The sequence below is a fragment of the Periophthalmus magnuspinnatus genome, chromosome 19 (assembly GCF_009829125.3).
Source record: "Periophthalmus magnuspinnatus isolate fPerMag1 chromosome 19, fPerMag1.2.pri, whole genome shotgun sequence".
Taxonomy (NCBI): domain Eukaryota; kingdom Metazoa; phylum Chordata; class Actinopteri; order Gobiiformes; family Gobiidae; genus Periophthalmus; species Periophthalmus magnuspinnatus.
In genome coordinates this window covers 28194105-28221776 of record NC_047144.1, presented here as the reverse complement: position 1 = coordinate 28221776, position 27672 = coordinate 28194105, and the positions used below count along the sequence as shown (strand labels likewise).

Below are 27672 nucleotides of genomic sequence, written 5' to 3'. Positions count from 1 at the left end.
AAAAATTACAACTACACTTAGTACCATTCTCTGTGGTGTAGATAAAGGTCATATAAGAATGGAGCTTCAGTGATGTATGGAACTAAATTAGTCCAGCCTTCATAGGCTTCTTAACTTCCCCCTAAAAAGTTGAGAAACATCCCCCAAAGTGCACTTCTTGTGTTGTGACTGTGAGATACTGTGATGTCGAGGGACTCACCCCTCCTCCTGCGCGGCCAGGGGGATCTGTGACAAGCGGGACAGGCTCTTGGCGTACTCCTCTTCTATCTTTATCCTGACACACAAGACCACAGTTAGCAAAGTTAGCACATCGTCTTGACACAACTGGCTCATCCACTCTTCCTGTGTTGGGCAACGCGGTGGTGCACATGAACGAGCCCAAACAGGAAGTAATGTGGTTTAATGCTGTGGTTTCCATGGTGACCTGCAGTGTTTATGTGTCATTGGGTAAAACACACGCAAATGTTTGATATTGCTCCACAGATATTTCACTTCCTGTAGCACACTTTTCTAGAAGCAGGATCCTGCGAGATGACCAGAGGTGGGTAGAGTAGCTAAAAACTGTACTCAAGCAAGAGTAACGTTACTTCAAAATAATATTACTGAAGTATTACTGAGGTATTTTCAAAGGATAGACACAAAAATGAGACTAACTAAATCAAAGCTAGAAACACATATGTTCAAATAATTTAATCCTGTCAACATAAAGTTTTTGTCAATTGTAAACTTACTCACAATGGGAAGAGAAACCAAAACTTTGACTCAAATAAGTACTGTTACTGAACTCAAGTATGCAACTAGAAAAGTACCATGAAAAGTACAACGTCTTTAAAAAGTTAGTCAAGTACATCTAACTGAGTAATGTAACTGAGTACTACCCAACTCTGGAGACAACAAAACAGTCAAAATGGCAGCTCTATGAGAGTGATCCTATGAAGCAACTGGCAGCTCCAACTGACTTACTCTACTCCTGTTAAGACTGATTTGGAATTACTGTAAAGCTCCACTATTCTGTTGGAGGGTCTGCTCTACCTGCCATGGAGATGATATTGCTTTGCCTAGAACAGTGCTCCTCAAACGTTTTTTGGCACACCTCCCTTAGGGGATGTTAGGAAAATAAGTGCTGACCTAACCAGTCCTAGAGTTGTAAAGAGCAGCAGTAGACTCATCAGTCCTTAACCAGGTTACTTGAATACGCAACACTGCATGTTAGTATTGGCTATTCAAGTCTGACGATGCTTCCACACAAGGAGGTTTAAACAGGAACTAAGAAGGACAGCCTGGAGACAAGCTGGATGACATAAAATGAGAAGTACATAGTAAACTGCTTCTGTGAGATGAGTTGACCAAGAAAAGTGATAAAAGGACAAATTCTCTAATAGTTGGATGACTATTCCCCTAAAAAGTTGAGCCATAGCTACCATACCTAAACATAGAGAAATGTCAGCAATGACATTTATATAATATATATATATATATATATATATATATATATATATATATACACACACACACACACCTCTCTCTGTTGCCTCGGTCTCCCCACTCCTCCTCTCCCTCTTTCTCTCCTTTACCGTTCAGCTGCGGGTCAAATCACCTGTCTAAACCTGCCTAAACTGGTGCTTTTTGAAAAACACGGCGGTGAATGAAGCGTTTGGACCTTTGGATAATTGTGGATCACTTCTAGCACAGGTCCCCACCACAGAGTGCTGACTCGTTCCGCTATTTCACATTTACATTAAATGCACATGCAACATATTATTCAGATAAGTTTTGTTCTATGATTACACTTCCTTGTGCCTAGATATATTTAGTCATGAGTTCTGTTGAAGAGAAAGGTGTAAAAGGCCAAGCCAAGAATGGAGAAGTATGCATGTCCAAATGCTAGTCACTACGTTTACATGCACAGAGGTCTGAGAGAGCTAAACAACCAAATCCAATTTATCTTTATTCAAAATCTGTCAGACCACTCTCGTCTCAGTCTACAGCAGGTAGACTAGAAAATTAGCAATAGCACTAACACTTTGATGTGACACAATGCACACATTTGCAAATACTCCCAACATAGTTTTAACCTATTGCAGTTCCATCTAATTCAGTTTTTTTATGGTCAGATTGTATTAAAATAAAGATCAAAAGATTAAAGTCTAACAGAGCTTCAGACAGAGCATTGCCTCTAGTTAGCATCACACATCCAGAGGATGTTGATATCAGCTGCAAAGTATCAATAATTGCTGATAAAAACAGTGATCATATATAAAACCACTCTTTTGGCAGAAATAGATAAGCAACATCTCATTCACGTTGATCATTTTATTTTCAGACATGAGGAGCTGCATTACTCAGAAGTTATTTGCTGTCCCCAGCTCAAATCAACACATCGAAGCATCAGTAGTTTTTACTTTAATGTAGCGAACCAAAATGATACAACAACAATGTGCTAGACTGTGATGGAGAGGCTTTAGTTTGTCGTCGCTGCTGATTTATAATGACTAAGTACACATCCAAACACATGTCTAATATTTCCCTGGCTGTTTCTTACCCTGTGCAGTTGACTGCCTCTTCTGGTCTGTGCCTAATGTAAATCGGGCATTGACAGTGATTGAAGGTGACATTTGTAAAGTGGTGGTATATACACTGTACTGCCTTTTACATGGACCTAATGTACCTCAAATGAAGATTATTCTAATAGCAAAATCAGTGAGTGGTGACACCTCTCTCTGATGAAGTCGGCCATCTCCTTCTGCATCTGCTTTCCCTTCAGCTGTTTGTGCAGTAACACCTCAAAGCCTGTGAGGGTGCTGTTCCCCTGGGCATCTCGCCTGTCCGCCTGAAACACACACACGTATACGTATATGATTGCAGTGTTAGTTGTTGAAGAAATTACTCATACATAAGGTTGAATGTATTTCAGGAACCTACTACTACTCAAGTAACTGCCTGTGTGTAACATCTGATTTATAATTTGAAGTTACTGTAATTGAAAGGACAAAACATTAAATAATGCACAAAATCTGATATTTTCAAAGGATAGACAGGAAAATGAGAAACACTAAATCATACTGGAGCACAAAAACACAAATGTTCAAATCATTTGATATTGTCAACACAAATCTGTTGTCACTTATAGACCTACTCACAGTGGGAAGAGGAACAAAAATGTTAACTCAAGTAAAAGTAAACGTATGGTGTCTGATAGAGAATTTGCATTTCTGTGCAGTGCCAGCCCCCTGTTGCCAGCTCAGTCCTTGTTTTCTTGGGCTGTCATCAGAGGTGTAATACTCCCTACAGTGGAAGAATAGCAAGAGTGGACTGGACTGGACTGGACTAAACTGGAATATTATCACAATGGCTTCAGGGTTTATGCACCCAGATCCAGTGCTAAATATAACTGTAAATGTACTCTGAGAGGTACAATTGCATTAGTTATTCATCCAAGCTCAGAGAGCTGTGTGTAAATTATGGTAAGATGCAATTGTGGCTAGTACTCAGTTACATTTTCTCAGTTATATTTACTTTGGTAACTTTAAATGTACTTTTCAGAAAAGTATTGCAAATCACTATGCAAGGACATTCAACCAGTAAATTTCCTCCTCTCACTTGTCTCTCTCCATGGCAGCAGGAGAATCGTCCATCTACTGTTTTTAATTCAATAAACTCATTATAATAAATATTTGAGTCAATACCTCCCAGATGTGAGGAGGATAACCACTCTGCCACTGTGAACTTTCCTTTATTTGATTACTCCATATTGCTATTTTCTGATATGTCATAATGTTGTTTCTTCATCAAAAACAGACCTGGAGTTGTGTTTTGTTTCATTTAACACACAAATTCTGCATATTTATGCTGTGTTCTTCTCTTAAATAGAAAAAAAAACAAAAAAAACATTCTATTGATGTTATGTGATGCTATGTGTTGATACAGGAAGCACTCCATTGTGTTTTCAAACTCTTTATACATCTTTCCTAGAATCATTTGGATGATTTCAGCTCTGGAATTACCTATATCTACATAACAAAAGGTTAACGGTAGCTATTAACTTGAAAACGACACACTTCATGACATCACAAAGTGGAACAGAGCATTTTGATCTTTAGAGATGTAGACGGACTATTAATAAGGAGTTACTCAAACATGGATGAATGAAACAAAACACAACTCCCAGTATGGAGTTTCAATGCAGGAACAAGAGTATAACATGGCTTAAACTCAACGCCTCAACCTCCTCCTGCTCCTCTCAAACAAACCACAGCTCTCCTCAACCACACCTTTAATTACCCAGAAGCCCTATTTATACCAGCTTATCTCAGCAACACCATATGACAGATGTCACTGTCCCTCACGGTCCCTCTTGTGTGTGTGTTTTCCTAGTTTTATTTACAATTAAAATAATAAGAATCATAATGTGTATTTGGAGTTTAACAATTAATCAACCAGAACCTAAGCCTAGTACATGGACCCAGGGCCTTACCCAGAAGTAGTCGCAGTAGCTCCAGTCGTTTGGCTTGAGCAGCTGCTGTTCAGACATGAAGGCTGGGAGAGGGAAGGTCACACAGTTCACCTGACCAACACAAACACAACATAGTGTGTTTTTTATTGTTAGGATTACAGTATCATATCATATCTTCATTTATGGACCAGTGGTGCAAGAAATGTAAAATTTTGTTGCTTAAGTAAACGTAGATACAGAAGCAAAATTATCACATGAAAAAATCTACTAAGTAAAAGTTTTAAAGCTTAAAAAGTAAAGATATTTCAAGCATGTTTTGAGATCTAATACAGCTTCAAATGTAGTGATTTTGAGAGAGATTTTTGTTGAATTTTGTTCCATCTTAATATTTGTATATTTTTTTGTATTAATTTTGGTTTTGTCTGGTTCTTCCTATTTGTATTGCTATAAAATAAAATTAAAAGATAAACAAATAGATATATACATGTAATCTAATAATTATGCTTGTTTTGTCTTAGTTTAGTTGACTAAATGAATTATGATTTGTCTTTTGTCTCATTTTGTTCATTTAAAGTAAATTACAACAACTATAATAATTGTAATTGTATATATTTCCATTTCAGCTGTTCCTTCCCTTCATTTTGGTGTGGTTTTCAAATAAGTCTGTACTTAAGATTACCAGTTAGATTTACCAGCAAAAAGACTGAAAAAAAGTACGTCCATGTTGCTCACCGTGGTTGTGGTCTCCTTGTGCTGTTTCTTGGTGGGGGATGTGGAGACGGGACCCTGTGAACAGAAGAAACCATCATCATCTAGACTCCAACCTTCTGCTCCAGACATGGTTCTTCAGCAGACAGGACAGAGCCTGCACAGAGCAGCCTTTACTCAGCCTCTACTGTCCTGTGGCTCTGTGTAAGGGCTGTACGGCTGCGGTCAGACTTGTTCTTCTTTGCTTATGGTTTGAGCCCGGTCTAGTCCTGATAGAGACTTGGGTTGGTCTTGTTATACTCCTGTTTTTGTTCTGGTCTAGTCCAGGCTTCGTTTCGGGTTTGGTCCCAATTTTGAAGTGGTGAATGTGAAAGTGTGAAAGTAAGTGTTTGTGTGAGGTGGATACAGGAAGGGGCGAGCTTCTCTCGTTTTATCAATGTATTCACACTGTAAAATAGAGCTACACTTCAGTCTACAGAGCTCTGGGAGATGACATCATGAAATCCCAGCATGCACCTCCAAACCCCATACTGGCAGGGGCAGTGGTAGTGAATGCCCATGGTAACAAACCGTGTTGGACATAATGAGCAAACTTTATTGTAGTTTCAGAGATTGTTGCGCACTGGGATATACACATTATTAGGGAAGCACTGACCCAGCATTTTCTGTTCTGATACTGATGTAGATGCTACAGCTTTAAGTATCTGCTGATACCCGATATGAACCAATACTGGGGCAGAAAATGAAAACATATTTTTCCAAATGTATTTTATTAGGTGTTGTTTATAATTTAAACTGAGAGAAAAAAAAAATAGTGAGGTGCTTTGAGCCAGTAAATTGTCTTATTACACTAATTTATAGATCAAAATTGCTGAACTGATATCTTGGAACCAGTATCCGAGCCATCAAAATTGTCAATATCAACACCAATACCTGATAGCAGTATCGTATCGGTGCATCTCTACACATTATCAAGGGTAGAAGAAAGCCTGAGCCTTTTATCGTATTTATAAAGCTCAAGATTGACAGCACAATTCTGTAGCTAAACGGTCTAGCAGGTGCCAATAATGAAAGTAATGCTTTTATAAATTCAAAGACTGTATTCTCCAAATGTCTTATCTCGATGTAACCACTGTAACATAATCACTGCAACACTGGAACTAAACACTGTCTTAATTTTTTTTTTTTTGGTAATAAACTGTGTATATGGTGTTTTAACATAGTCTACTGTTCCTAGTTTTGGTCATTTTAGTACAAAGTAGGTACATTTGCAGATTTCTGGTCAAAAAAGTATTAAAAAATAGTGTGTCCTGCTTGGTGACATCTTGCAAGACTGGCAGGTGTTTCTGATTACAAACACCTTGTTACAGTGGCTGAGTTTGAAGTGTAGATACCTGTTACACCAAAAACACTGTTCCTCATACCCCTAGACCCTCCTCTCCCCTCACTTTCTTCTTTAGTTCTCCAGACCCCGCCCCTCCTCCCCCCTCACTTTACCCTTTAATTTTCCAGAACCTGCCCCTCCTTTTCTGTCACTCTCCCTTTTAGTCCTCCAGGTACTGCCTGGTTTATCACCTCTATTTGAAATGTGGTTGTGGGCAGAGTCCCACTTAGTCCCCCTTTAAAGACATTCATATGTGCATCAAATTAGTTTAAAATGGACATTTTCCTCCTGATACTAGGGGACATGAGGACACGGGCAGAGTGCTGGTGGGTGGTGATGAGCCTGGTCCATCCACTGTTATATTAGTGCTAATGAACAATGAGAGGAAATTAGAATAACATTACATTAGCAAAGTCCTACTGACAGCCTGGATACACTGCAGTGCAAATTAGATTTCTTATAGATGCCAATCTGCACCATCGGCTGCTCCGACCACCGCTCACATACACACCACTCTTATATTAGACTTTTTTTTTCCCCACTGGTGGCCCACTGTGGCATGTGGCATTCCCAGAGGTGCCCCATCCAAGTACTAACTAAGCCCTAAATAAACATGCATTCTTACACTGAGTAGGGTAGCAGTTTATATTAGGCTTAAAACTACAACTGATAGTTCTCAAGTTGGTAGATCGGAATACATTTGGAAAATGTATGTGTATACTTAAAAAAAAACATGGAGGAGCATCATGGACCACCTTTTGATGACATCGCACAGTGGAAGCAAGCGTTCTGAGCTCTGGAGAGGAAGACCAAATAAATCTAACACTAACTCTAACATGAAATCTGCAGAATTACTCGAACATGAAACAAAGCATAACTCCAGGGAAGTTCTCGATGAGAAAAAAACATGCATTAGAACATGTTTAAAAGTTCAGTAAAGTCAGTTGAGTATAATACAGGGCTTTGAAAGGGTGGTGGGGTGCTACTTTTATGACCTCCTATAAAAGTTTACAGTTAGCAGCCACCCTGCGTAAGAAACTAATTTCAACTGCTTGTATCTGTGATCTTGCGGTTTCAGTGATTACCCAAAGCTCACGACCATAGGTGAGGATAGGAACATAGATTGGCCAGTAAATCAAGAGCTTTGCCTTTTGGCTCAGCTCCTTCTTCACTACAACAATCCAATACATTGGCCGCATCACTGCAGACACTGCACCGATCCATCTGTCAATCTCACACTCCATCCTTCCTTCACTTGTGAATAAGATCTCAACATACTTGAACTCATCCACTTGAGGCAGGGACTCTCCACCCGGAGAGGGCAAACAACCGTTTTCTGGTCGAGAACCATGGCCTTGCATTTACAGGAGCTGATTTTCATCCCAACTGCTTCAAACGCTGCAAACTGCCCCGATGCCTGCTGCAGGTTCTGGTTCGATGGAGCCATCAGGACAACATCATCTGCAAACAGCAGAGTCCAACATGGCAGAGTCCAACATGCACCAGGAACAGGTCTGACTTACTGGCGGTAATGTGAACACAGCTCCTGCTCCGGTCACACAGGGACCGGACAGTCCTTAGTAAAGGGCCTTGGACCTCATATTCCCGGACCACCCCCCAGGTTGAGGAGTGTGAGAGACCCTCACAATATGCTTGGGTCTGCTAAGACTGTCCAGTTTCCACCTCGACAACACAGTCAATCATCGACCTTTGACCTAGGGTGTCCTTGTGCTTGAACATGGTGTTTGTTATGGGGCAATAAATAAGCCCACACCAATTCACCGCGTAGTGGAGAGTCCCTCTCAAGGAGTTGGGTGCCAGAGCCCAAGCTGTGTGTGGAGGTGAGCCTGGCTATATCTAGTCGGTACCTCTCAACCGCCTGCACAAACTCAGGCTCCTTCCCCCCATCGCCACAGCCAGATGCTGTGTCCGTGGACTGGGTCGTCGAGACACCGGCCGTCAAATGCTGCCCAATCCTTCTCAGCCAATCCGTAAAAAACCTGGGCGGTGAACCCACATGAGGGCAGACTCACATCGTCCTTTCTGGCTGAGCCCATCCACCAGGCACTCGCCTTTTGTGCCACAACCCCAGGCCTGGCTCTAGGGTGGGGCCCTGGCTACACTATACCGGGCAATATCACATCCTTGATAACTAGCACAAGTTTTGTTTACTTTTTATATTTTTAATGTAACATTTTGACTAACAAAAAGTACAACATGCACAGTCCAAACCGCGAAAGTTAAGGACAATTGGATTGTGTGATTTCAGTAGTTTATTTTTCCAATATCTATGGCGACCTTGCATGATGCTAGTTATGTGAACCAGCTAGCTCAGAAATGCTGTAGACTTTTTTACACCAATGCAACGGGCTTTGTACAGAAAATATGGCAGAAGACTTTCCAAAGAAAACACTTTGATAAACCTGGCACCCCTTAGAGGCTGCTGCGATGCTGCAGTCCATAAAGCAGGGACACTTCTGTCCTGTGGGATTTTACTCACCTCAAACCGCCCTGACACTGGACGCTACCTGTTAAGCCGCGCTGAGACTCTTCTTTGAGCTTTCTATTATTGTATTTTCCGGCTCAATATGCTTAAATAGTCCCTCGAAGACAAATACAATGATATTTATGGATTGATTCTTTTATTCGGCTATATCTGACTTGAGCTCTGTGAATCTGGATTTTAATATAGAATACATGTGTGTGATGAGTGTGATAGGACGATGAGAGGGAGGGTGTCTTACCTGTGGCTCTGTGCTGCTCTTCCGGACCAAGCTGTTGTGTTGATGAAGCAAAGGACTGCCTCCTGAGTGGAACCCATTCACTATAAAACGCACACACACACACACACACACACACACACACACATGAACACATGCATTAGGTTTAGGAACGTAGACTACCAAAAGATTCTCAGTGCTGTCGAGCAATTAGTCAACTAAAAAGGGGGCGTGGCAAAACACTCAAAAATATTATGTATCTCTATGTATCTGATCCAAACTGCACTCAGAAGAATACACCTGCATGGGAGTTCAAAAACAGTTATTTTGAAGAAAAAAAAGTATTATTAAATAAAATATTTAAACCGATTAATCTACTAAACAAGTAAAGGCCTACAGCTGTAGTTAGGTTTTCCTGCATTAGATTGGCTTACCTCCATTTCCTGAAGACTGACCTCAGAGTGCATATGACAGGTTAGACTACTCATTTCACTAAAACTTATGTGTTTACTGATGACAACTGAGTTTATTTTTGCCTGAGCATTTCCTTGTTTCTTGAAACTCCTCCTACTCCTTTTTGTTTTGTTTTTGTTTGAAATGTACATGGACATTTGCTTTGTTCGAAGAGGTATACGAAGAGGGTTTAAGTTTATAATGTTTAAGTCTATAAACTTTGTGGTTGGACATGAGGAGCACATAAGACATCAGTAGAGCCAATTTCACTTTTACTAAAGGGCCACAAAATTTCTAAATTACACAACAGCTATGATGAATGTTTAAATTGTTACAAAAAATGCCTTCCTTGTACATAAATTGTCGCTGTACTTTGGATGGAATTTTCGGTGTTGGTGTATTCCTACTTCCTGTATTGTTGTATTTTTGTATTATTATTATTATTATTATTATTATTATTATTATTATTATTATTATTTCCACAAACTGCCACTTAACTCATGTAAAACTATAACTATCACAGGCACTATTCCACTAAACCAAGTCACAATTAGAAAAACATGAAAACAGGTCAATTTAGATAACCACCTCAGTAACAGTGAATACATTCTGATTCCACACTCTTTCCTGAGAAAATAGAGTGTGATTTTCAACATTAAATCATAGTACTTTCTTTAATTTTACAATGTGTAAACTCTTAGCTACTCAGGTCGGTTCCATAGTGATCCATGTCAGTGTGGTCTTATACTTGTTCTGACACAGCTAAAGATCATTTTAAAGCTATCCTGTTTTCGTGATTTATTTTTTTCCCATCAATTGCTCTTGCTTTTTTTTTTCATTCCTCCTTTAAGTCTCACTCCATCTGGTGTCCACAAGAGGACATGAGACTCTGATGCCCTTCCCTGCACCACACAGAGGACAGCTTGTGCTCAGCCTCCAGGACAAAATGAGTCACCGGAAGTCTTCTTTGATGAGAGGTTGCTTTGTGCTGCTGTGAGGGGGAGGACCGGGGACCGGCGGGGAGTAGAGAGGAGCAGGGGGGAGTAGTGGAGCAGGAGGAGCAGAGGGAGCAGGGGCTGGGGAGGAGTATGGAGGAGCAGGGAGGAACGGGGGGAGCAGAGAGTAGCAGGGAGGAGTAGGGAGGAACGGAGATGCAGGAAGGAGGAGAGGGGAGCAGGGGAGGGTTTAGTACTGGTTCAGTTCTGGTTCAGCCCTGGTTTAGTTCTAGTTTTGACCAGGCTCAGTCCTGGTTGAGCTCTGGCTTAGTCCTGGTTTGTTCATTTGTGTCCAATGTCTGTTTCACTGTTTAACTTTCTGTTGGTTAAATCAAAAGTTGGGAAGCCCTGCGAGGAGACCACTGTTGTGATTTTGGGCTTTACAAAAATAAACTGAATTGAATAAAAATAACTGCTCCAATACAACACACACGGTGACAGAGAAGTATCTATTGTAGGGGATCGAGGAGGGACATGGGGATGGAAGAGTACCTGCCGGGAGGGAGTTCTTGTGTCTCAGAGGGGTTTTGGGGGTCCCGGGCACAGACGAGGGCCGCTCCCATGTGGTTTCTGAGAGAAAGGACAGAGGGATAGAGAGCAGAGAGAAGACAGAGAGGACAGAAAGGACAGAGGGGACACAGAGAACAGAGAAGATACAGAGGACAGAGAGAGCAGGGTCAGTGAGCTAAACTGATATGCAAATCTACTGTATCACAACGTGTCACCTCCACCCTTTCGGTCCTCACTGATGAATATGTCCAATGCAGCTCTTTGAACTTTAGAATTGACTGGGTAATACTGAGCCATGTGATCTTCTGTGTAATCATACTTACACGAATATTTTGAAGAGAAAAATATTTAAACACATTCAGATCATATTAGGTCAATCCAACAACCATGTGCTAAAGCTAGTGCTAGAGTCCATTAAAGAAACTATTGATGGATCAAAAATATGTGCTGCTGATCAATTAGTCAAATAAAAAGGGGGCGTGGCAAAAGTCAATTTTGCACAATAGGTCTGCTTTGACAAAAAATGGTCCAGATCAGGCCCTCCAAACAATCTAATTTGGCCCACCTTATATATTTATTTATTTTTATTTTATTTTTTTTATATTTTCACATTTAATGGTTTGGCTTGTACTCTTGGTTACTTTTAGTTTAGGCCTGGCTTAGTCCAAATTTAATTCTGGTTCAGTACTGGATTGGCAATTTCACAGAGCAATGTTGCCTTTTTTATTCTTCACAAAAATCGAAGATAGCTGTAGTTTTTATATTATTATTGAAACAGATCTAATATTGGGATATTTTGTCTGGCCCCAAATTGTTTTCATTGTTTTTTTGGCCTTTGTGACAATTCAGTTGAAAAGCTTGGAACTAAAGACTTGTTTGCTCCAAACCACATGTTTTTACTGACAGAGGATTGGCTGTAAGCCTCTCCATTAAAAATACCTGAGCTGATCACTGACAACTAGAAATAGCTTGATCTCAGTTTGATTAAAAAAAATTCAATTTCTTGCTCAGCCCTAAGTGCCTCCCTTGCACAGTTCTTTCTCTCATATAAACACATGCACTTCACTGGCTGCGTTCTGATTGGTCCTTATGTTTTGTTCACTATAGATGAAGTAGACAGGAGCTTAAAGACAAACTAATTAATACAGATAAGAACCAGGATGAATGTGAATGCATAACTCACTTACCAGGGGGAAATGGCTCTGCGCATCATTTCACTCATTTGTATATTGGCGCTGTCAAGGAAACATTTCAAACTCAATTGCGAAACTAAATAAAACTAGATAATAGATTGTTTTTAATTACACAATTATAATTTATCTTTATTATACCGGGGGACCCAATGACAGTGCTTGGGCTCTCTTTTTCATTGGTGCCCTGTTTAAAATACAATACAAACTGAAAAAAATAAATAAATAAAAATAAATAAATAAATCCTTACGCAATAGGGTGTAATTTTTAACAAAAACTAACATTATCTAGTACTATTACTATTTGTACTGTCATAAAAACAGCGGCGGAAGGTAACAAAGTAAAAGTAGTAAAGTACTAGACTTAAGTACACTTTTTTAGATATCTATTTTACAGTCAGTTTTAGTACTTTTTTACTTTTACTTCACTGCATTTGAGAGCAGGTATCTGTACTTTCTACTCCACTACATTTTTGAACTGGACAGTACTTTTCATATCATTTGAGGAGTATTTTTATCATGTTCGTAGTAACATCCTGACAAAAATGTTCAAGTTCGAGCTTTGGCTTTGAGAAAAAAAAAGAAGAAAAATACACAAAATTCATAAGTTGTTTAGTCCTGATGGGGGGAGACAGGAGATTGGCATCAGATGATGAGCACGGGTGGGTGTGCATGTCCCATCACCCCTGTCCTCAGAGATACACACTTCCAGATTATCGGATAAAAACATGGAAAAGACAACGCAACGTACCTGTTCTGAAACTGGAAAGTAAATCACATCAATTAATTGTAGTAGTCAAATGACTTTTAAGGAGTGGGAGTAAAATGTCTTGCCCATGGCCAAAACGACAGTATGCTTTTGAGTGAGGTATAGACCAGCTACCCTTTAATTGGAGGGTGACGATTGCGGATCTCTTTACAAAAAGTAGCCCTATTGTTCTCATAAGAATTTTTTTTTTTTTTTTTTTTTTTTATCTAAATCAACTTTATGAAAGTACTGCCGAATCCTACATGTATCACCCATTAACAAAAAAAGTAAGTATGTCACAGTGGGTGTGTAACAGTGGCGGTGAAAATGGGGGTAGACAGAACAATAGCTAAATATAGGCCTGTGTGTATTTGTGGGTTATTTTAGACCAGTAAAAATACCTGCCAGAAGTTGTGCTTTTGGTGGTTTTGGTTAGCTCGCCTTCAGACCACAGAGGCATAAAAAACAGGAAGGAAATCTACACATGTGCAGCACCCACGGTTACCATGGCAACAGCGGGACACAAATACAGCGGGCTGAATTCAGGCTCACAGAACATGTCAAGAATGTACCTTTTTAGAGAAGTGTTACTATGATGAGTAAATTTAAATGTGGAAATAAAAATGAAGACAACAGCTACCATGCTGTCTTTCTAAATCTATATTACTTAAAAAAATCCACTATGTAACTTTTTTGATGGTTGGGTTCTACAGTTTGGTATTAGACTCTATATGTATCTATCTTGTGTTTCTTTTGGTTTTTTTATTGTTCAAAAAGTACAGTGAAAACATGTATCCTTACTGTGAACGGGTTTGCCTTTTCAAACCTGACCTATTGAAACTTTGCAGCTGGTGTCATCAACATTCCCTGGGGTGTGATGCTAACTGTAGGCATGCTCTGTCTGAGGCTTTGTTGAACTTTAATCTGAGCTTTATTTCAACACAATCTGACCAGAAACAGCTGAGTTAGTTGGAACTACAACAGATGAGCTGATTTTTACTGTTTACGAGTGCCTCTCAAATAACATTACAGCCACAAGCTAGCTAGCATTAGCCAACGGATTTTGAGTTTGTCACTCTCTCCTTGTTGTTGTTGAAAATTGAACCTAAACAGAACAATGAATGCTTGTATTTATCGCTGAAAATGTGTTGTTTAAATCCATTTTGTATTTTTTGGGAGTTTTCAGATGGGCTAAACACTTTTTTGTCAGGCTTTACAAATGTGTGCATTGTGTCACCATGGTATCCGATGAACATTACGTCATACAAATACATGTACAATACCCCCAGCATGATCCACACAAAGTATGAATAACTTCCTGGTGATATACTGTGGAACATTCTGGGGCCAGACTGTTCAAACAGACTGGTGGTGTGTGTGTGTGTGTGTATATATATATATATATATATATATATATATATATATATATATATATATATATATATATATATCTCAAATGAAGGTGTATGAGAAGACCTCAGCAACATTAGAACATAGACCAGAACCCACTTCGTATGTTGGAGTCAGTCAATCCACATTGTAGAAAGCATAAGGTTGCTAGCTGGACAATGCTTTAAACTGAAGCTTTCTAAGGCTTGTGGGATCAAATATCTCTGACCTCCCTTCCAACTTGTAAAATCAATATGGAACGCTCTCAGCACACTCGTCACCATTAGAAAACAAAACAAGTCATTTTATCCTGACAGGAGCTGCGTAGGCTGGGTGGAGTCCAGGGATAAATATAGTCCCACAGCTTGACCATTGAAGGCACAGCAAAGCCACGTTAAAGGGGACATATACATAAACACCTCCTTTAATACTAATAATGATGTTTGCACAAAAAGATTCTGGAATCTGGAAAATATATCCAGGAATGTCATATGATTCTGAATAATAATCTGCATCTGTTTTGTCTGTCTGCATAGTTCAGACAACAATTACGATTATTTTAAAAGGAGAGGATTACACTTCTATGGGGATTAAAGCAAACCTAATATGCAAAACTGTCTTTTCAGAGCTTTTACCCTATTATAGTTGTTTACCCTTCTCACTTATATCACTTTTGCTAATATATTGCTAATCAACTCCTGTTTTCATCTTCATGACTTACACCCATTGCTCTACACTTATTTTATCCTTCAATAAAATTGTATTAATTGGTAATACACATAGGATTCATTAGCGTCACATAGAGGTACAAATAAAAAAATATAAAAATATGTGGCTTGCTAGCGTTATGTGCAACTATCCATGGGGGGAGTGACAGCATGATGACATTTATGGCAATGTCAGCTGCCATTGGGCACCACAGTTTTCTGATGCCATGTCAGTGGATTTGTTGGTTTTGGGTTTTTTTTATTTATCTTTTATTTAAGTTATTTTTGATCATTAGTGTGATTTAAAATGTATGATGATAACATAATAATCCGCAGGTGTCATAGATAATCACAGATTTCAAATTACCTTTTATTGTTTTGAAAATGTGATATTACCTGAAAACAAAATATTAACGTGTTTCAAAAGTTTCACTTTTGTTTAATTCACCCCCCATCCTTCAGAGTACCATTACTGTAATAGGAGATTGTCTATTACTATACAGTCAGGTCAAGTTGTTGTGTACAGTTTTGTATCATGGCTTTATATATTTATGGAAAATCGTCACATGGGAGCATGGGTGACGGCTTGTGGGCAGACCTTTGGATAGTACTGCTAACCGTATGGAGGGTTTCTAAATCTAGATGACTAGATTACTCAAACAAGCATGGATGGCATCTAAAACCTTTTCAGGCATGTTTTTGATCAGGGAACAATGTTGCAACATGGTAGAAAGCTCCAAAAAATTTTAATGGTCAGCAAGTCACAATTATCCAGCTTTACTAAGTAAATAAGGCCTTCCCACCCTGTTTGCTGGACAGACCCCTCTCCTCTCACCGTTGCTGGTGGTGTTGACGTAGTATTTGCGTCCCTGTGGAGACATGTAGCACTTCCAGTCTGGGGGCAGGGGCTCGTTCCTCAGTTCGTCCCTCATTTCGGGCCCGGGAAGCTGGCTCAAAGACCCGTTCTTCTGGGGAAGGACAGAGAGGACACATTAACACATGGGGTCAACTCAGTGCAGCTGTAAACAAGATGCTGTGGGACAGTTCCAAATCAGTTTTAGGGTCCATTCATTTTTATGCTTTAACTTCAAACAAGAGATTTACAGGCACATTTTAGCACATTTCTGATAGATTACAAAATCATAATCTAATACTAGTAAGCAAGTAAAAAAAAAAAAAAAAAAAAGATTAGTATCGCTCCCCAGCCTGGGATCCAAAACACACACTTCTTCAATACTTTATGAAGAAATAAGTCTGGTCACCATTGAATCTCCCCATTTTCAAATGGGGGTGATTGACAGGTGGATTATCCAGTCAGGGACACGCATGGTCCGCATATATTAGAAAAATATAAAGGAAAATATATCTGTAGAATTAATGAGCAAAGGCTTAAACTCTGTTTATCTAAGGTGAGATAAGTTTGATTTATTTGTAAATGATGATAAGTCATATTTGGCCAGGCCTGAGATGCACTGGAGGGTGTGGTGACAAGACTGATAACAATCTGTATAAAAATACAGAGATATCAATCTGGATTTTCCAGGCCACAAAAAAGCAAGTCTGTCTTTAATAAATAAGAAGTCTATCTTTAATAAATGTTATATATGTATGATGTATGTATATATGTATAATAAATAAATAATAAATGATAAAATTTGAATATACCTGCAGAATTGGATTAAAAAATAAAGATACATATTTTTGTGAATTATGTAAACATAAATAATGATGCAACAATGTTTTCACTTTAAGACTTTAATCTAATTAAAATCTTTGGAGAAATAAATACTTTGCCTGGAACGTTCCACAGTATGGCATTAAAGTTGAGTTACATGTATTTTTATTGATCAAATTACCGTGAATAAACATCCATTTTTGTATGTAAATTGTCTTGCCTATCCGTAGATCTGGCCTGCAACTTGGCCTGGTTTTTGAACAGCTTTTTTTCATGGAAATAGGTAAGTTTAATGGCATACTGTGGAACAATCCCTGCAAACACCTTGATGGAGACACCTCTCCAACTGAGAAGTTTTTAGTGTATATAAAAGTATAAAAATGATAATAAATGTACTAGCATGGCCACAATACTGAATTGTCAAAGTTAATTTTGATACTAAAGAATAGACTCAATCCTCAATACTGATTCTGATACCACAATGATAATAAAAACACTTTTTACTTAGACAATAGAATGTGATTTTCAACATTCAGTCATAGTACACTCTTTCATATTACCATGTGGCCTTATATAATTGTGTAATGCCTTAGCCGTCCAGGTAGGGTTCATACTGGTCCATGGGTGTATGCTAGTTTATGTGTCTTATACTCGATACCTGCACAAATGAGTATCTAGTTTTGATACTAGTTTTAGTATAAATTAGTATCTGATTTCCCCATGAACCTGGCCCACTGGTTTTGGAAACAATACCACATTATCATGGCAATAGTGCTCGGAATCAAATGTAATTAGCCAAATCTGCCATGTTTGTGAATCAGTGGTGCAAAATGTCCATGGCGATGTATTAGCCAAAATAATATAACAAAAGAGCCATGAAACTACCTCATAAACTGCCATTTATTACATATAGTATCAGAATAGTTTTGAATGAACACTATGATTAGTATTTAGCATCTTCAAATCTCTCTCTCGGTATAACATTAGGCTAAGTTCTATAGTCATGTTCTGCTGTTATTGTAGTACAGTGCAGTGACATCATGGAGCAGAGAGGCCCCAGCTGCCCCAGACGCTACACACATCTGGAGGAGGTTACAGAGGTGAGTTAAACAGCATCAGAACTAATGCTAATGCTAACACGCAGAGTCAGCCCTGCTCTGTATGTATGCACAGACAGGAGGGGGTGGAAAGGGAAACCTTTAAGTCATGTTGGTATTTCCACCTTTTTCTAACCAGGAAAAGCTGTATAAAAGCTGCGTGTCAAATGCACTTCCTCTGTGTCAGATGCCCTCCCTATCTCCATGGGCTCTTACTCTGTGTTAAGCTGTTAACCCTGTAGTTTTGATTCCTGCAACCATGTTCTGAAATGTCCCTGTGTGTCAGATGCCCTCCCTGTGTCTCCGTGGGGTCTGCATGGGTTTCTTGTATAGTGTATCAGTTGTTTTCAGCAAATATAGCATTTTCAAAAACAATAAAAGGTAACACGGTGACCTAAATATGTCATGTGTTATACCCCATAGCACTAAAATACCTCCTCTTTAAACATATCTTGTAAATCTAGTCACAATCGCAGTAGACCTACTAGTTGGAAAGAGCTATTAGATTTTTTATTTTATTTTTTTTCATAAACATGCAGCCCTATCATAAGGGTACTGATATTTTTTTCACAATCGTATTTAGATCATCTTTATCCAAAGTGATCATAATGTGTAATGTGAAAAGCAGATCTGTCATCAGTCTTCTGCTCCTGTCTGTGGCAGAGAAAAATTATACACAGATTGCATTACAGGGTCTCGTCTCCGGAATGCTCTTAAACTGACACACAACAGGAACTGAGATTTCCCCCAGATTAGAACATATATGTGGCTCTTTTCCATGACATAGTGACATGATATGCAATGTTAGTGCTGTGATTTGTTTAGTATGCCTTTGGATGTTGAGTCCAGGGAACACTTCTCCCACCACTCAGGATTAAGTAGATAACCACATTGTACTTGAGATTACAGATTCAGTAATTTCTAATTTCATTTTTCATTTACCTTTAATTATAAAGAGAGAGACCAATGAGAAAACCAGACTCTCTTTTTTATGAAATACAGTACAATACAGTTGTCCCTCACTATAACGCGGTTCACCTTTTGCTGTCTCGCTGTTTCGTGGATTTTTGTTTGTGCATTTTTGTATGCTTTTTTTTTTTTTTTTTTTTACAGTGTATGAATGTGCACTGTGTTCTGTGTCCTGATTGGCTAAGGGACTGTAGATGACCATCCATCAGTCTCCGTGCCGTGTCTCCTGTACAGTACAGAATGTGTTCAGCCAAATTTACATAAATGTTGGATCACAGTTTGACTCTGAAGTGCTGTATGTTTGCAAGTTTTCTCTCCAATAAAACCCACAATGTCGATGAAACGTTCTGCACCGACAAAGGCGCCTACGAAGGTCTGAACTTTGAGAGAGTTTAAACAAGAGAGAAATGTGAGAAAATGTTAATGCCTGTCTGAGAAAAGTGTAAAGTAAAGTGTAAAGTGTGTGGTGAAGGGTTTTACAGTCTTAAAACATATATATATATATATATATATATATATATATATATATATATATATATATATATATATATATATATATATATATATATATATAATTGTAAAAAATAAAGCTGATTACTTTGCGCATTTCACCTGTTGTGGGTTATTTTTAGAACGTAACCCCCGTGATAAACAAGGGAACACTGTACCAACAAAAACAAACAGATGTCTATGTAATCCCTCAGTAGCCCAGGTATGATCCACAGTAAAAGAAAAACATCAAATCTGTCAACTGGACAAAAAGTTTTGAGTGAAGGCGTTTCGCTGCTCATCCAAGCCGCTTCTTCACTTCTGGTCAGATTACTGCTAGTGGACACTGCCTTATATCTTTGAAGATAAAGAGGTACAGATCTTAGCCAAAGAAAAGAAATGGTTTGACAGGACAGTTAAATAAGGAGTTTTTGTTAGGAAATACAGTCCATCTGTGAACAGGAATGGGCGCCTCAGACATAATTTATCTCCTATTTATAAATCCATCCGCAGACTTAAATCTAAACAGGTCCCTAGTTAGCCAGTATGCCTGAAGGTTTATGCAAAATATGACTCAGGCACAGTTCACACTTGAAGTAGCACAACTGACCTAACAAACAGAAACTGTAAACAACAGCTGTGTTAGCTTCAGAGTAGTTATGTCCTCCCTTCAGTTACATATAAAGCAGTGCCCACCAGCTGACTAGAACTGAAGAATGATGAGCAGTGAAATGTCTTCACTTAAAATGTTTTGCCCAGCTGATAGATTTAAAATTTTCTTTTACTATAAAAACAAACAAAACAAATAACTCCATAGGCCTAACTGCTATCTGCCAGAGGTTCAGATTCAACATAATGAAGATCAGAAGCATCACCATTATTATCCAGAACATCACATGCAAAGATAAATTGCCTAAAAGCGTCACATATTTCCTCTTTAGAATTTACTAACGCTGAATCCAATAAAATATCAGTTGGTAATATTTGAATACTAGGTCCTGAGAGGGATCTTACTCTCCTCCAGAACTTGCTGGATTTCCGTGACTGTCAGCACCGACATGAAGTAACTAAGTAAGTTTTTGCCTTTATCAACTGTTGATAAAGATCTATTGCCCAGTCCAAATCTGACTTAGTTGTGTGTGCAGTTTTCCAGACAGTATTTCTTTCTCTAATTAAACTTGCAATTTGTGTGTTGAACCAAGAATTGTTAGTTTTTCATTCAAAATTTCATTCAAATTTTCTATTAAGTGAATGTTGGTCTACAATAAATGTATTACTGGAGATTATATATATATATATATATATATATATATATATATATATATACTGAAAAAAACAATAACAATGACGATTATTATTATTATTATTATTATTATTATTAGCAGCAGCAGCAGTAGTATTATTGACGCTACATGGATATCACTGTAATACAGGTTAGCTTGGGTCTTTTTAATGGAGAGGTCTCCAGCAATCCTCTGCCTGTAAAAACATATTTGGACCAGATGCACCCAGTGCTCTACAGTGTATTTTTTCATTCACTTCACACTGGTGGTGATGCTACTACTGACTCTGCTGCCCACACAACAGAACTCGGACCAAATTTGTGTCATATTTTCCCACATCTCATATCTGACACAAACCACACTCACAACGCTACACCTGCACAGGAGTTCATGCAAAAACTACTATCTATATATCTATCTATATCTATATATCTATATCTATATATCTATATCTATATATCTATCTCTATATATCTATCTCTATATATATCTATATATCTATCTCTATATATATATATATATATATATATCTATATATATATATATCTATATATATATATATCTATATATATATATATCTATATATATATATATCTATATATATATATATCTATATATATATATATATCTATATCTATATCTATATCTATATCTATATCTATATATATATATATATATATATATATATATATATATATATATATATATATATATATAAAGTACTAGGAAACAATGTATAAAACAGATTCCACTAGCGAGTCATCAGTTTAATCTGCTTTTTTATATATAAATATCAAAAAATGACAAATCTTCAGCAAACTAACTCGGTCACGTCTCCTTTCTGCTGTTGTCCCACATAAATCCTTATAATCTAAATAAAATGATTTGTCGACTGATACAAATTTTGGTCAACTAAGACATCGACCAATTAATCGATTAAACCACTAAAGGACTACAGCCTGAATTATTACAGTTATTTGATTGCCTGACCTGACTTGTTAGTGTTGACAATGATTTGCCTGACTTCCAACTGTTATTGCAAGTTATGTACATGGAGTTAGAATGGAATTGTGCTTTTGCAATATATTCTATGGGAAAAAGAAGAAAAAATATCTTTCTCCCAGGCCCTATTTGATCTCTCCTTATGGTTAGCAGTATGATTCTCTCTATTCCAGAAGCCTACATCACCCATGCACCCACATTCCACAAAACAATAAACTACAACTTCACAAACCTGATGCTATGTGCAGTAGTTTCATTAGTTGGATGCATACTTTTTATGTTGTGATGGTGCTCTGAGAGTCATAAATGAAAAACAAAGTCATAAATGAAACTTAAAACTTAGTTAATATGTTACTACATTGTTTGGGTGAATATAGCATTTTCAAAACTATAAATGGTAGCATGTGATCTAAATATGTTATGCAGAAAGCTGAGAAGGGGGCTTATAGATACTGGGTGTGGGCGAGCCATCATGGAGTCATCGCTTCTATTTGTGTCAGCACAGACATGCAGACTGATCAATAAGCAAGAAAAACAACAGATACAGTTACAGAGTAGCACAGGGACATAAGACACAAACAGAAAGACTAGAGGCAGGTAGAGTAGCCAAAAACTGTATGCAAGTAAGAGTAACGTTAAAATTGATTTTACTCAAGTAGAAGTACAATGTAGAGGTCCAAGAAATGACTTGCATCAGAGAAAAAAGTATTTTGGAAAACAACTACTCAAGTAAGAATAACTATTGGGGCATATCATCTGATTTAAATATTGAAGTTAATATAATTTGAAGGGTAAAACATTGAATGATGTCCAAAGTCTGGTATTTTCAAAGGGTAAAAAAATGAGACATGACATAAAATGAGACAAATCATTTGTGAAAGAGGAAATGTTCAAGTCATTTCATATTGTCAACATAAAGTTTTTGTCACTTGTAGACCTACTCTTAGTGGGAAGAGGAACCAAAACGTTTACTATTAATTCAGTAAAAAAAAAAAAAAAAAAAAAAAGACATACTCAAGTAGAAAGTAAAAGGTTCAGTGTAGCAAGTTACTCTATTCAGATAGATATGAGACAGCAATATGACCAAAACTGGAGAAGCGGCTTAGATGAGCAGCGTCTTCACTCTTCACCCAGTTGGCAGAGTTGAATTTTTCTTTTACTATGGATCATACCTGGACAACTAAGGGTCTATACAGACATAATCAAGTACAGGTAAAAGTGTCTTGCCAGAAAAATACTCTGAAAGTGTAAGTAATTCAAATACTCAAGTAAATGCAATGCAAGTACTGCCATGTGTTTGAGAAAGACACATGGAAACACTGATGGTATCCTCTCTATCTCGATGCATACAACTGCTGTGTATCAACATTTTATGAAAATGATCAGACAAGAAAACCTTTATTTGTCCCACAATGGGGTAATTCCAGCATTGCAACGTACAGTTCAAGAACAGCAGGAGAGGAGCATGCAATCAAAGTCCAAGAGAACGTTTTTGTTTAACATAAAACTGCCAGTAGAGTAAAGCTATAGGCCACAAAAAAGAGTCTCCGACAGTGCAGCGTATGGACAAGAGTAAATAGCAGGTAAGAGACTGTTATGTACAGTAAGTAGCCATGGTTATGTATAGTCATGGCCACTTATTGTACATATGATCAGCGGTGGAAGAAGTACTCAGTTCTGTTACTTAAGGAAAAGTACAGATACTGGAGATCAAATCTTATCGCATTACAAATACTCAAAATCTCTCCACTTTTGCAAAGAAAAAAGGCCCAAAATATATTGTTGCAGCTTTCATGTATTGAAAAGTAATTATCAGAGGTAAAAGTTAAGTCTGCTGAACAGAAACGACTGAATCCATTTTTAATATTTTTTTTTGTCTGTACGTCTGTACCGGTGTATATTGCTCAAACCATGAATGTGTTTAAAAAAAAAACCAAAACTTTTAAGCAGGTCTCAAACAATAATATATATCTTTTGATTTTTGTATTATTGTTTGAGACCTGCTGAGAGAGCGCATGGCTTTTACTTTTCATTTGTTGGAGCATGCCTGTTCTCAAATGTAGTGAAGTAAAAGTATAAAGTATACACTTGTACTAAAGTAAAGTACAGATACCTTAATTTACTTTACATTCCACCACTACAAATGACACTGGTATAATGTGATAGAAATTTAAGTATAGTCATCTTGTGTATTTAAAAAGCATTTAATCTGTGTCAGTCTGCCAGACCCAGACGAGACATTAACATGTGTGAAGCTCTGTCTCCATCCCACAGGAAACTCGCTGTTGTTCTACCTGTCTAAGTGTAAAAGTTCATTATCATATGGGTGAAACAAAAGTGAAACAAAAGTCACTCTGCTTTGAAATGTATGTAACATTGTCATTCTGGTATAAAATAGTCAGAGCTCAGATGCTTGTGGTGGTTGGTTGAGACTTGGACTTAGAGGGAGAGGGGAAATGGGGGAGAGGCCGGGAGGCTACGAGTCTGGCCAGGGCAGGCCTGGGCCCTGTCCTGTCTGTATCTGCTGTAACAAACAATAAACCTTTTTTCCTGTATTGCAAAACTCACCGAGCTTTGCAGATGGATTACTTTTCAACTAGAACTGTAATTTTTCCACAACAATAATATGTATTTAAACCATATCATTATTTATTATTGAATGGGTCCATAAACCTGTCCTATTAATCTTATTTCTCTCAACTGGCGACAATCAAGATAAATCAATGGTAAACTTGATTTAACAGGTTTTTTTTGTTTGTTTGTTTGTTTTTTGTCGTGGGGATAAGCCCGATATTGGCAAATATTAATCATAAACTAGGTCAAAGAAAGGAGGAGGTGTGATCAGACTGAGAGCTCTCCTCTTGAGACTATACAGAAAGAACCAGTCTGGATCTCAGGCAACAAATCTGTAGGAATATTTATGGCACTTTTTTTTTTTTTTTCTCGGCCTAATCTATCTAATCTAAGTGCATTTTTCCATGGACAGCTGAGAATGTAGAAATGGTGAAAGCAGCTTGTGGGCCATATGCACTGGTGAATATTGTAATATTTCACAGTGTTTCATGTAGAGCAGCCATGTCCAAACTGTGGCCCAGGGGCTAAATGCGGCCCTCAGACCAATTTTTCTTGGCCCTCAAGCTTCCAGGTGAATTGGTCCATATTACCTTAAACAGCACTTTTTACTGTACATTTTACTGTCCATCTCAAATAATTAATGTGTCTCAGGATGTAAGCATGAATAAAGGTCTAGTGGTTCAATCTAACTTGTAATAAACACACAGATTTGAAGTATTCACTGTACTGGCGACGAGTCTATGGCCCTCAATCGGCCCTCGGCTTTGTCTGTGTTTCTATATGTGGCCCTTAATGAGAAAAGTTTGGACAATCCTGATGTAGAGCAAAATGGTCCCCAGCAAACACCATGGGCCCCATAGGCTCCTGGTGTGGCTGCACTGAAGAAACAAGCTGCTGTCTAAACGTGGGAGTCAGAACAAGAAAGAAATTACACTGCCCTATAGTGTTGCCATGATACAAAAATGTCAAACTCGATTTTGATACTAAGGAATATACTCGAAACTCAATACGGAAATGTTCTTTAGACATTAAACCATAGCACCTTTTATAGTCCTATGTGGCCTTATATCTGTGTAATCCCCCAGTTGTCCAGGTAGGTTCCATAGTGGTCCATGGATGTATGCTAGTTTCAGCTCAAGATCAGTCTAAAGCTATTCAGGAAAGGTTCATTTCTATCCTGTGAATGTGACTTTTTTAGTAACGATATGTGCTAAAATGAGTTTTATCGATTAGTATCTGATTTTTTGATACATTTGACAACCCAAGAGAAATGTAGTGTTAGTATCTCCAAACAGTTATAATGTGTCGCCAAAGTCCATATTCATTCTTCCCTCTATATTTGAACTTCATCTGATTACATAGCTCTTGTCTCATCCCCCGTCTGTCCCAGTCCATAAATCAGCGCACCACACTGAAAACTGCAAGGAATGCATCTGCGAGCGTTTATGGTGCGGGTCGACCATACAGCACTCTGGTATTCTGGTTTAACGAGTACAGCGAATTCCCACATGCCTCAAACACACCACCGCACTCTCATTATGAAGAGGACCTCCAGTGTGAAGCTCCTCTTCTGTGACCCTAAATATTGGTTATGGAAGAGAGCAGCAGGTCAAATACCAGATATCGGTATGTGCTCAAAAAAATCTGTATCAGCCCATCTCTATGCTCTCACATGACAATTCTCCATCAAGCAAAATACAAAACAATAGACTACAACTTCACACAACTGATTTGATGTGCAGTAGTTTCATTAGCAGGATGCACACTGAACGTGTTGTGATAATGCTCTGAAGGAAGAGTGGCTTAGCACAGGGAGCTCTTTAAATGGCAGAAATATGCTGTTGGTAGTCATAACAATTTTAATAATAATCAGGAACTTAGTCCATATGTATCTTTCCTGGTTGGGAGTCTGCCACCTGCTTGTCTCTATGAAGATGTTATTGAATGTGTTTACATGCGCTTGTGTGTCCTGGTTATGAGCTGATACAGTTTTCATTCGCTATATATGGTGGATCATCCTTCGCAGTCTCACTGTTTCGCAGATTTTTCCAGCGCAATTCTACGCATTTTTTTTTACAGTGTATGAATGCACATTGTGCTCTGCGTCCTGACCGGCCAAGGCACTGCAGACCACCGTCGATCGATCTCCACCGTGCCACGTCTCCTGTACAGTACAGAATGTGTGGGAGCCAAGTTTAATTCATACATAATAACGCTGCAACTATGGCACAGATATGGCAAGGAGGTAAGGTGCTAACTTAAGGCTTTGTAGCATGTTTCTAACAACAATTGGGGACAGGATAACAAATATCCATTCAAATAAAAACATAAGACTGGAGCAGTGTCACAGTTTCAGTGAAATTACATTATTAAAAGCTGAAAAATAGTCCAACAGCATCACTTTAGTTTAAAAGCAACTCAAACACCCCAAGACGTTAGCCTGGTGTTAAAGGGTGGTTGTATTAAACAGCAAAGAGCTTTATTTAGTTTACAGGTATACAATAATATGTTTTTGGGTAAGTTGCTGCTTCTATCATATTTGTTACTTCAGTTTGCACACACTCAGTGCAGCATCAGTGGTGAGAAATCAGGACACTGTGCCTATATGCCACAGTATCCTAGATACGATCAGAATATCCCAGTGAGAGTATCCAGGCTTCTTATAACCGGGAAAAGGGCTAATCCAGGATACTGAAATCAGGATACTACATTTACCTGGAAAATCTGACACTTTCTCTATGGTTCTGTGAAGCAAAGACTATGACTTGAGTCTTGTCTGAGTTTAACTGGAGAAAGTTGTTTTGCATCGACACTGATCTGGCATAAGGGTGGGTGATAACCCAAAAAAATCTATATCACAATTTTCTTTCTTAGATCACGTTTTAGATTTGATCACGATTCATGCAGACTTCTTTATGGTCATGTGGTCACATTTTTATATAGACCTTTTTCACAAGGCACTTGAACCACTCATCCAAGTGAGTTTAAGTGTCATGTCCAAGGATACAATGACAGTACTAATCAGTGGGATCTGGAATCGCACGCCAACCTGTGGGTCAGTGGATCTGCTCATTTAAGCAGTGATGTTTATGTTGAGAGCAGAATTTGAACCGCCAACCTGTGGAACACTGGACAACCAACTGAGCCACTGTCGCTCCATATAATGCCTTGAAGTGCTAAATAAAGTCATCTGCATGTTGAGAGTTTATACTTCATGATCGGTTATTTTCACCTGTCACTTATTCAAAGTCTTAAGGACAATGACCAATAGAAGCAGTGGGTGGGGAAAAGTGATCTAGTGTTTGATTTTTATCACCATATTGCCT

At 38.2% G+C, this 27672-nt stretch overlaps 1 protein-coding gene across 1 annotated transcript in view; it reads right to left on the bottom strand.

The window, feature by feature from the left end:
* Positions 1-27672, bottom strand: part of LOC117387217 (growth arrest-specific protein 7-like) — a 73715-nt gene that overhangs the window by 24051 nt on the left and 21992 nt on the right. Inside the window, 7 exon segments of the mRNA XM_033984663.2 lie at positions 200-274; positions 2715-2830; positions 4475-4564; positions 5186-5239; positions 9290-9369; positions 11206-11283; positions 16093-16225. Coding sequence (XP_033840554.2) covers positions 200-274; positions 2715-2830; positions 4475-4564; positions 5186-5239; positions 9290-9369; positions 11206-11283; positions 16093-16225 — 626 coding nt within the window.